This window comes from Nelumbo lutea, chromosome 2 (genome assembly GCF_056320005.1).
Source record: "Nelumbo lutea isolate HS-2025 chromosome 2, American lotus-T2T, whole genome shotgun sequence".
NCBI lineage: Eukaryota > Viridiplantae > Streptophyta > Magnoliopsida > Proteales > Nelumbonaceae > Nelumbo > Nelumbo lutea.
The window spans coordinates 47537223-47549713 of record NC_142685.1 but is presented as its reverse complement, the minus strand read 5'-3'; the positions used below and the strand labels follow the sequence as shown (position 1 = coordinate 47549713).

The 12491-nt window shown below is 36.5% G+C and overlaps 1 protein-coding gene across 1 annotated transcript; it reads right to left on the bottom strand.

The window, feature by feature from the left end:
* Positions 1 to 7030: 7030 nt before the first annotated feature.
* Positions 7031 to 9144, bottom strand: LOC148870434 (uncharacterized). The gene is made up of 5 exons (XM_088972728.1): positions 8505 to 9144; positions 8339 to 8415; positions 8193 to 8229; positions 7948 to 8059; positions 7031 to 7848 (listed from the first exon to the last, which is right to left on the bottom strand). Exons 1-5 carry the CDS (start codon positions 8854 to 8856, stop codon positions 7242 to 7244), a joined length of 1185 nt encoding a protein of 394 aa, XP_088828854.1. The 5' UTR covers positions 8857 to 9144; the 3' UTR covers positions 7031 to 7241.
* Between the last annotated feature and the right edge of the window lie 3347 nt (positions 9145 to 12491).

Sequence of the window (12491 nt, the reverse complement as noted above, 5' to 3'; positions counted from 1 at the left end):
TAATTTCAACAAATTGAGCAATTTCCTCCATTTTTCTGCAAATTTCCTGATACTTTCATGCATTTCCTGCAATGTTTCTACAATTTATATAAATATTTTGCTAATTTTTGCAAAATTTCAGCAATTTTCTACATTTTTTGTTTTGCAATTTTCTACATATTAAGTATCCCCCATTCAAAAGCAACGGCAAATTTGCACTCTGTCCGTGATTGGGACTGAGGAATCGTTGCTTATTAGATGGAGGTATGGTCTTCTGAATAACATGTGTTGAGGAATCGCAAACTATGTCTTTTGTTTAGCGCTTTCCCAGTAATTTCCTTTTACAAATTGAATATGGGTGGAAAATGTTGTGGCAATCTGGGTTTGAGCAGAGGTCCTGCTAAATGACACTCTTGGCGCTCAGTTTGCTATCTTGGATGTTGTGTGTTTTATATATATATATATATAGATAGATAGATAGATGTTGATAAGATTGATTATCCTTGGCCGATTACATATGTTCTTCGTAAGATCAAGAGAAGTAGATTTTCTGGTTAATAAGGACATTGATGGAGGTTTCAAGTAGTGTTCACTTATTTGCAGAGCATATCAAGCATTCGAGTGCGCTTAAACAACTTCGCGAAGACTATTTAAGACTTGATTCTGTTCTTCGAACTGGTTGATGGATTTTGCTTGTAATTTTAATTGTTTTTTCTGTTCTTGTGAAAGACTTTGTATTGAGTTGGGTTGAATTGGTGAGTATGCTTGGGTCTAGGGGCAAGGAGGAGGTTACGTCCTCCTATGTAGTTATTTTTTTCTTTTGACAGTGATTATGGCCAGCCCTCCATCTGAAGTAAACTGAAGGTTAAAAATAAAAAACAACCCTTCTATCCTTACTAGAAGAATGCCTATGTATAGCAGTGTTGTTTTACATTGCATTACAGAGACCTTTGCTACTCCTGATTCATACGTTAAAAATAGAGGTGCCTGGAACAAAATTCTGGGCCTAGCATGCATTGGGCCTAGAATGAAATATGATGACATTCAAAGCCCAAGAAAATAAGTTGCCACTGACGTGGAGGTCCAATGATATGGAGATGGTTGGGTGTTGAGAGAGAGAGAGAGAGAGAGAGAGAGAATGGGTAGGGTTTAGAGAGTGGAAATCTCCTGCAAGCAAAAATTTTGCTCAAATAATATCGAACCTCACATTGGAAATTTCTCTCATACATTTATGTTAAATTCATGAAAAAATGTTTTCAATATGCAGTATAGATTCCTATACTTTCACAATGTGCAGAGATTTCTTAGAAGGAATCCCGTCTCAGGTTTAGAGTAGTTGAGAAGAGGGGGAGAAAGATGAAGAAAGAAAGCTTGCAAAGAAAAGACAAGGTGCTCGCGTGACCATTGACTAATATGTCCACATGTACCATTGAAAAGCAAAAGGTTGTATAATTACATTTTTAAGAGGTAAGAGATAAAAGGAAACGAACGACTGTGTTTGTTTGCAGTGTAAAACCTTGTCAATGTAAAAGTCCACTGCCAGTTCGCTTTTGTTGGTGTTTGTTTGTAGTGTAAATCAAGATTGATGTAAAATTCCACTCTTGATTCAGATTTGTTAGGGTTTGAATGGAGTGGAGTTTTACATCATAAATTAATGTAAAACCTCACTTATAGTAAAGTTTTACATCGACATTTTTCAAAGCTCAATGGTTCAAACTCCATCCATGGACTTTTACATCTATAAGGTTTTACTCCCCAAAAAAATGCAGCCTAAATAATTTCCCATGACAAATACATTGTAGCCACCGGAGCAACAGAGAATCAATAGAATAGAACATCCGGTGGTTGGTCTATGGATCTTTATTATATATAATCCAATAATTTAGTTAGGGGTGACAAATGGGTGGGTTGGGTGTATGGGAGTCAATTGAACCAGGTTTGGTCCAATCCGATCCCATACAACATAAGTCTATTACAGATGGAGCAGGTTCAATCCAATTTGATCAATACTTTGGATCATTTTGGACCAGTTCAATTTAATGTCCAGACTGTCCAATCTATTCAAATTGGTTTTAATTTAGATTGGTTTCAATCCAAATTGGTCTATTTGCACTTATAATTCTTATCTTCTATCAATGGACCAGATATCTGTTCAACCCTACCCATCCCATTATAAATCCATTATGGATAGATCAGGTCCAATCCAATAAATACTTTGGACCATCAAACCTGAATTGATCTAATTCAATATATTTTTTGGTCCATGCAATCCATCCAAATTGCTTTGATTTAGACAGAGTCCAACCTAACACTGGTCTGTTGACACCCCTATTTGGTCGTGGGTTGTGGTTGAATATATATCAATTCATTCATATTGACCCACTAACCCATTTGCCTCGCATGTTTAAGGATATTAATGGGTCACTCACAACCCACCCTAACCCATTCATATGATCAGCCAAACTTTTAAATATTTAAAAAAACTGCTCTTATTTTATAAATCCATAAGGTTTCAAATTTAATTTAATTAGAGATGCTCATCGTTTTCTTCATACGACTTGGAGGAACTTGTGCAGAGATCCGTCCTTTTCCCTCTTCTCCAACCTCCATTTCCCATTCCACTTCACCACTATCATCGCTAAACTTGTGCAGAGGTCCGTCTTTGCTTCATCTCTCTCTCTCTCTCCCCTTGTTCTTCTTCTTTTCCGTTCACTTCTCTCCACTACTCCAACCTGAAACCCATTTTTCCCTTGCTTCACTGCACCCAAACTAGTCTAGTGCATTTTTATCTTCAGGTTTTACACCGCTAACTCTGGTTCACTCCTCTCCAAATTAAACGCCATGAAAGAAATATTGGAACGGTCCTGCTTGGGAGCTAGAATGTGCCACTTCCAAGTATTGTTTTCAATTGATAACTCAGTCATAATTTTTCCTAATGCTTCCAGCCTTCACCCTGACCCCATTCCTTTGACCCATATTGACCCACTCGTCAAAATTTGGTTTCTTTGAATTTAATTAAGGGACTTGCTCTATATATCCCAATGCGTTAATCCCACGCTTTTATCTAATTGGATTGAATTAATGAATTTATGCCTTGGCTATTCCCACTCATCCTCTAGCTACCGGGTGTTGGGGTTTGGCTGCTTAGCTGCATTGTCATGGCTTTAGTGTATGACTTTCTTATCTCAGTATTTATGATTTTACCGTCATAAATGCTGTTTTGTAATGTACCTATCAAATGCAGTGCAGGATGGGTCGTTTTGGATTGGACTCCGCCCAATTCAAAATCAATTTGGACGGATCAATAAAACATTTTGGATTGGATTAATTCGGTCTAAAATATTTATTAGATTGGATTGGACCTGATCCATGGATTGGGTTAGATTAAGATAATATCTGGTTCATTAATATAAGATAAGAATATATCTGTCAATGGATTAGGTTTGAATTGAAATCAATCTAAATCAAAATGAATTTGAATAGATTGGATGGTTCAGACATTAAATTGGATCGGTCTAAATTAGTCCAAAATATTCATTCAATTGATTTAGACCTGGTCCGTTTATAATAAATTCACATTGGATTGTATCATATTGGACCAAATCCAATCCAATTGACACCCCTACAGTGCAGTGAAACCCCAATATCTCGAATGATCATCGGCAATTAAGAAACAGGATGGGTTGAAAACAAAATCATACACAGCGGACTGGACAATCGGCGAGTTCAGTCCTCATAGCTTGCCTAAACCGCTAGCTAGCTCCCTGTGTATGGATTTTGTCTCCGGATAATTACGGAGTACTCATGTTTTACTCCAGCATCCTGCAGGTGTAATAATCTGCCAAATCTGTGAGCGTATTTTAGCATAATGAATGGGAAAGATTTCTCATTGGGAGGCAAACTGCACATCGCTGAAAAACAACGGCCCTTGTTTTCAGCATACAGCGTCAATCATAGTTGAGTGTATGTTGATTCAAATTGGAATCCTCGGGACTTGGAAACTTTATGCCTTTGCTGGAAGTCAATGTTGACATGCCCTTGTTTCAGTTCGACATGAACTAGCTAGTAATGACCATGCCGCTTGCCGCAGTCTGGAAAAAGAATTTATATAAGCGTGCGGTGCGTCACCACACGAACCACAAGCCCCAAACAGCAGCCTATTAACGAGTTTGCAACGACTACGGTTATCATTCACCAATGACCAAACCATGGCTTTCATTAAGACAATTTATATTTTCTTTCTCTCTCTCGCAATGAGGTTCTGCCTTATGGGCCGTTTTTGCTTTTGGCCATTCAACCCTCGAGTTTGAATCTCCTGTTCATACAAATTTTACTTACATCTATTTACATAACATCGCAGTCACACATGAAGAACATCTCATCCTCCTAAATAATATCATGTAAGAGAAGATATTCTCAATTCATGAGAAAATGTATTATGGATAGACTTAGGCAGGAGATGCAATAACAACCACCTCAGTACACTCTTTCGAGGTGATCATCCTGCCTATGAGCGTGACTCCCCTGGTCACATAGGTTCACTAAAGGGAAGCTCGTGACCGATTTCACCGTACGTCTCTTCCTTGGGCATCAAGGAACTCCTGCCGGCCAAGCTACTTAGATCCACGGGTGACAAATCAACACTTGCTTACTGGCGTTAGCTTTGCATCGGCCGGTACCGGGATGGATGATTTCACCGCGACCATAACTTTGCTAATTGCTACGCCTGTGTGCCCTGATCCCTCCAAATTCGTATTTATTTATATTTTATGCTCGTGATTGACATATAGGAAATATATTTCTATTGATCGAATTCTGTCTCTAATAATCTTCATTCAGAATTTCGATCTTTAACGAGAGTGTCTCTGAGTTCAAATTTAGACCACAGAATATAAAGATATTTTAGTACTATTTTGAGGCATATATGGTAAGTTTTGAAAACTTGCCAGGATATATAACCATTAACCAATAAATTATTCTATTTATCTTAATTATCATGCTGACTTTTTTGCCGGCTAGATAATACCTTAGATGAGACCCAGTCAATAGCGGGTTCTGATGTACCTAATTTAAACTAACACCCCCTTCCCCCCTACATAAAATAAAGAGAAATCAATACGGGTTAAATACCTAAATATAAGGCAGTCAACATGTTTGTTCATGCTATTTTTTTTAAGGTTGCGTTTGGAAATGATGCAAATGGAGTGTAAATCTAGGTTTAGAGTAAATTTGCACCTTGGTTCATTTTTGTCTGTTTGACAACATTATATTTATGCATTGACAAATGATAGAAAACATATTTTTCAATGCATATTTATATAGATAATAAGATGTAAAAGTACATCAATAAAAAAGAAGTAAATTTGCATTCAAGTGGGCTTTTGATAAAAAAAAGACATGCTTTATTGGAATTTGTGTTTGCATCCGTTATACCTAAAAATCTGTTTGGTAAGAAGGTAAATTTGTAAGTACTAAAGTAACCTAACTTTGCAATTTATATGGACTGTTTTACACTCTTCATATTTACATTCACACTTATTTGCATTGTTTTCAAACGCAACCTAAGTAATTGATCCTGGTCTAGATACAATACACACTATATTTTATTACCCCATAATAGCATAGATATATTGTATTTCATATACATTGTTTTCTTTTCATGTATTCTACACTTGAGGCTTCATGCTTCTTAACGGTACTAGTACTTGATGGTTCATATGGCCTATGTTGTGTATGTGCCTTGAATTCCTGGTTGTGGTCTGTTGTGCGTGACCCAACCCGACATTGGTGGAGAAGAACCCAAAGGGAAAATATCATTGGGGTCTGTCAATATGTGGTGGATGTGGATGGTTTGGGCGGCTGTCAGTTGTAGGGGTGTAAAAGGATTGAATTTGAATAGGATCAAGCATTATCCGAATTCAAATCCGATTAAATATTCAAATATTCGATTCGATTAATTAATTATTTTAGGTAATTAATAAATATACAAAATAAATATTGTATTTATATAAAATATATACATATATAAATTATTCATATAATTTAATTATTATATATAAATTACATTAGCCATTTAAATGTTTTATATATTATATATAAGAATTAAATAATCAGTTGAATTTAGATATTTATCGAATTGAATCAGATCGTATCCAAATTTGAATATGATTAGTTATTCGATATGAATAGGATATCCGAATTCGACCAATTAGATATTCGAATTATTCGAATTCGATTCGATTATATCAAATCTTGAATTCGAAATCGGATTTTCAAATATCGTTGACACCCCTAGTCACCTGAAACATTTTCTTTTATTTGGGTCTCATATATACATTGTACTTGTTTTTAGGGTTCAGCATAAGAAAATAGATTGAGAGAGAGGGTTTGGGTGTAAAGAAGGGTGTTAGGGCTTGCGAGAGACTGTTTATGCTTGTACTTCATTGTTGATATAGTGGAGGGTTTGTGTGCTTCTTCCACAACAACCCCCGAAAGCTTATGATCAAATAATAAGCACCTCTTATTCCAATCCTCTCCCCCTCCAAATCCAAAAAAGAACTTTAAAAGCCTTTGGAATCAAAATTTCAAGCTCCAATGGGTGTGAAAGTGTAACGAGATGTTTGCTAGGTTGAATGTAAGAGTTTCTGGTGCAATTTGCTATTGCCTTAGGAGAATTTTGACCACGTACTATATAGAAAACATAAATCTTTACTGATCAATGTACAAAGTCCATCATATTAGTCTTGGGAGGTCTAGCAATATGAATTCCTAGATCCAAAGGAAAAGGAAGATATTAGTGTAAGATATGGTTTCTCATGAATGTCTAGTCTAAGATATATATTCTTTTTCAGATTTGATTGCCAAAAGTTTGTAACCAATCTGTGTATACAAGAAGTTTGTATATGATCAACACTAAATTTGTTTATGAATGTCTAGTGTGACTAGCAGGTTCATTTTTTTTTTTCATATATAACCTAAATATAATTAGCCCTTAAAAATAGCCTTTGTCAATCTGCTTCTAGACTAAAGATCGATAACGAAAGTACTCTAGTTCCATCAAGGCCTTTTTTTTTAAACTTAATCTCTGCTGCTTTTTTCACAAATTGGGTTTGATATATCTAGATAAAGCATAGCAAAACGATAAGAAACAAACAAAGGGGAATAAGTGGTATCTACCTGGTATAATACTGGTACAGGATCGATAACGATCTACCATTTCTCATTGACAAGTACCTCAACATCTCACTGAAAATGAACACCATTCATATAGTCAGATCAAGAGTACTTGCGCTTCTTGCAAGCTTCCTACTATCATCTCCTCCTCTTAACCTGCTAAACTGCTTTGAGGATGAAGATGAGAACAAAGAAAGAGAGAAACTACTACCAACTTCGACATCCTCTGAATTTCTTGTGCATTTATCACGTCTCGGTGTTAGCTCTAGAGAGAGATTCAAGTCGAGGTTACAATCTGAAGCCTTCCTTTTTGCTGTGTTTTTCTCTTCAACAGTGATATTCCAGCTCGCCTCTGGAATAATGCTATTGTTCAGACAACCCATTTGCTCCCGTCCGTTGTCCCATAATTGTGTCGTGGGGTTGGTCTCAGTTGGATTTGGATTAATTGGGGTTAGCCAGGATTTAGGATGGTGAAACGGGGACAACCGCGCCCGGGATTCATGGGTTATCTTAGTGGCATGTTCAAATGGAGAAATGTCCAAATTGAAATCAGGAGTGGGAGTCAGCTTGCCGCTGTTGAGGCTGAAGTTGCTTCTGGACAGCGAACCGTGATATCCAGATCTGGTTGTAGCTTCCACCATGTAAGGGGCGCAAGACATCCAATTTCCATTTCCTCTCCAAGAAGTCTCCTCATATCTTTGATAATTAAGATGAAGTATGTTCTATGAGGCTAAGCTCGTCACAAAATTTATACCAACATGAACAGAAGTGTGTTCAGGGTGTCAAATTCCAAACCTGAAACTGCAGGAACTAGTTCTTTGATTAAACCTCTGCAACATGGGGAGTTGAGTAAGGTTGTACATGTAGCGATCCCCAACTTCCACAAAGTGCCTATGCTCGGGTATCACTGTAAAATAACAGTCATTTACATAGGCTACGAAACCTTTTGAGAGGAGATGCATTGGAAACCAAACCAAAAACCCTAGTCAGAGAGAGAGAGAGAGAGAGAGAGAGAGAGATCCATTGAAGAAATTTCTTACCTTGACCGGCTTCATCAATCTTTTTGCTCCTGTACATCTAATTAATGGAAAAGAAAAGGACATATATGGTTATTTGATTGTTGAACTAAATCAATTAAATGAGTACATTGTGTTCGGTGTTTTATGAGGTTTACTGATCAAATTACTTGTAGATGGCTTTTGACATGAGCAATGGTAAGGCCTTTGATGTTCATCAGGTTGAGAAGTAGCTTAGGAGTAGCTCCTGCACCAAATGATGAAAGCCCGTTAATTAGCTTAGGAGTAGCTTATTATGAGGGTTTGTACAGGTGGGATGTAAAGATGAACACTCACGATCTTGTCCTCCAAGTCTTTCAACGGCGTGAACAAAACAAAGGTGGAGATCTGGTGTCCAACGGAGTCTGGGCAACTTGGAACGGTTATACTGTCTGACGGACCCAGCAGTTGCCGAGCTTCTCTGATCATTCTGCTCTACTGTACTGTTGCTGGAGCTCCCTCCATTTTTAGGCTTGCTCTCACAATTTACCTCCTCGTCCTCGTTCTTGTCAGAAGGATATTTATTAGTCTCAGAACCTTCGGTATCACCACTTTCCTTCATCTCTCTTTCTTCAAGCAGCATACTACAATGGATACACTCAACAGTAGATGGGAACAATTGAATCTTCAATCTTTCGAAATTGGACATAAAACGACCGACCTCGATCGGCGCCAGCTACAAGTTGGGAATTAATTGAAATGAAATATAGATAGAGAAAATTATTAATTAATTAAATATATAGAGAACGCCTGGTGCATGTGTGTGGAGGGTTCGAGTCGCTGATGGATTGATGCTTGCTACCTCCAAAAAGGACCCAAAACTCAGAAAAAGACCACTCCCTTCTTATCGAGAATCACGGATTTGACCCTCTTTGTGATGGATCCGAATGTAATTGGCACGTTAGGTAAGCAAAATGATTGAAGATATAATAGGTGTGTGATATATGTCCCGGTTAATGCCTTTTATCCAAATGATTTTATTCCGTTAGAGAAAAAGTATCCACTATTTTATTATATTTGTCAAAATAATTAAAAATAAAAACTAATAAAAAGAAAAATATAAATGAATTCTAATTCTCTACATATTTAGGTTTTCCTTTTTCATTATTTTTATTTGTAATTATTTTAATAAAGATAATAAAATAATAGATAATTTCAATCTAACAGAATAAAAGTGTTTGGATAAAAAAACATATTAATTGAGATATTTATCACACAATTATTACATGTTCATTCATTGTGCTTACCTAACATGCCTATTACATCCGAACCCCTCTGTAATCGATACTTAGAATGAGTTTACACCTGTGCCCCACAAAGGGGTATCCCACAGTAGCATTGAAAACATCTTCTGATGATAATATCAATCTTCGGAAGATATTCCCAATACACAACGAAAATGTGCTGTGAGAGACAGTGGGGCACAGATCTGAAGTCACTTACAATCCCCCAGCCGATAGTCGTCCTGAGAAAGGCCGCTTCAACTCCAATAGGTGAGCCTTGCGTTGGAAGATCAACGGCTTCCATGCTCCCATGCCTTTTGGCCCATGCATGAACCTCGATCATCAGAAGACAATTATATGGCATCAATTGAAGGCTTCTTATCAACTTTTTTAGTGGGTCACCACTCTATTAACTTAGATCAGTATTGATTTGGAAGTCAGTAGATACTGATGTCAATCAATATGTCAATTTGCCATCCAAGTCTCTAACCTAATTACTTAAGAGTTAGGCCTGAATTGTTGAACTTGCAATTTAAAATTATCAAAACCAAAATTTCCTGTATCTTTTGCTCTTTTTCTTGGTACTTTGACATACAAACTCTTTAATACTTACACATAAATTATGGGTCCAATCATGCAGATTTCTTTTTGTTGTCAATAAAAATAAATAATAATAACTAATTTCTGTTGAATTTTAGTAGCTCGTAATTAATGTTAATGATTAATCATATTTAATTAATTTAAGGAATAAATAAATAGAAAGAAATAAAATACTAATTAACATAAAAATGTAAACTTAAGGGGTGTTTGGTATAGTGGTGTTGCATTGTTATTGTGTTTTGTAATTAACTCAGTTTTTAAAACATTTTAAATTATAAAAATCTCTATTAATTTTTTAAATTAGTGAAAGGTTTCGTTGGAGCTATTTTATATTATAATTTTTTGTTGTAAAAGAAAAAGATCCGTTAAATATAAGTCAATTAAGGAGCAATGGGGTAGATATTTGGGTAGGGTCCATGTATGGAAAGGGACGAATATATTATTTTGTCGTTTTGTGTGGTATTTTCTTGCTTGAACAAGACAAGACGGCAAGCATGTATTTTTATTTTACCGTGCTAGCCGAATGCTTAGACCCGTTTGATCCTTTTCAATTGACGGGTTTTACACACTATCCAGAATTGAGACTTGGGAGCCATCAGTATTCACAGTACCATCCTTAATTTTAGTTGTTTGTTACCCAAGACAATATTGTCAGTCAAGTTTGGCAGGTTTTGGCTTTTGGCCTTGCCTCAAGTCCAACAATGCCTAGCTTTTTCCAGGCCCGACAATTAGTACTTTTAATTTTGTAATCTAATCTAAAATCTTCATTGATCCCAAATCTATAACTTTAATTAGTAGGGATATCGATACATACCGAATGATAAGAAGCTGACCCCAACCCAACCAACCACCCTATTGAAGTTTGATACAGGTGGTTTGTTCATCCAAAGTCAACTAACTTAATGGTTTTATGTGGATGGGCTGGAACCGGTCCACTACTTGGCCCATTTTCCAAATATAAAGATAAACAAACCATCCGTCTCCCTGGATCTAACTGACAATATCCCACTGGTAGTGCGACATCTAGGCCCATGATTTGGATTTTTTCCATTAGTCTATTCAGTTACACAGCGAGGTATTATTTTTCTGTTGAAATTGAAAATGAGACCAGGGTTGAAACAAAGATCAAATCAGATAAAACCATCGTTGGAAGAACAGAAATCTGATAATCTAAGCTTCTTATTAAGAGCTTCATTATGGTATATTCAATATCAATAATATTGATTATATATATATATATATATATATATATATATGTTGAATCCAAATTTAAATCCATTACATTTTCATTGATTTAAGTTTTACAAAATATACTTTTAATGTTTTATAAATCCAAATTTAATTTGCTGTACGCTGCAGCCGGTGCGTCATACAAGTTGCTATAAATAAATCCCTTAGACTATGTTTGGTTTGAAGGAAAAAAAAGGTAAGAAAATTTATACAATGTTTATAAAGGTTTCTTTACCTTTTCTTTATCTTTTTCCTTCAAATTAAACACAGCCTTAAAGAAAAGTAAAGTTTATCTCTGATCCGCTGGGCGATCAAAAAACAGTTGCAAGGAATTTAGGTTTTATGTATGATTTAGTTGAGAGTAATAAAGGAGAGAATAACATTAATAACAATACCCACCATTGTTTTTGGGTAAATTTTCTTTTGTTGCATCAAATCTCAATACGTGAAACTATTAATGTGAATCTACCATGATCTCACATAGCCCATGGCATGCCATCTCCTACATGATTCATACATGCCACGGCTGGTCATTAATTTTGACCCCTTAAGCTCATCGCTGAAGGCGATGCTAATATATATATTTCTGTTTTAATAATTTGTGGAAATGTACGTACGCCAATAATACAATGAAGTAACCGGACTCATCAGCTGATGGACTGACTGGGATTAGACAGTGGGACCGGGTGGCTACAGAAATGGACCCCCCTCCCCCTTGGGCCTTGGCTCTCCAGGTTTTTCTTAAAATTGTTGTGGGAGATGGTGAGACACAATTCAATTAAGAAGCTGGTCGACCCTCGATCGTCCAGGTCATAGTACGTACGGTCCTATTAATTAATACCTTAGGCCCATTTTTCTGCCCTTTTTGGGCTCAGGCTCAGCCAATGGTTGAACCGGATGCAACTTATAGACATTATTATAATGGTTTAGGCACATGGCAGACATGCAGGTGTAAAGGACTCCGCATTTCGTGTTGTTCAATGTAAAAGGCCAAATCTCCGCCCACAACGCTCCACAGCACATCCCCGCTGTGTATTGGATGATGATATTATTGGGACTGGTACTATCATCCGGAGATAGATGTGTTGTAGGGCGTTGTGGGGTGACCCCTTGTGGGGCGGAGACGTGAACATGTAACATATAAAACCATCATGACTGTAATAAAAGCATATAATAAATTTTATGAATTTATTTAGGGGTGTTTTATCACGTAAATTGTTTTTCGTTGTCG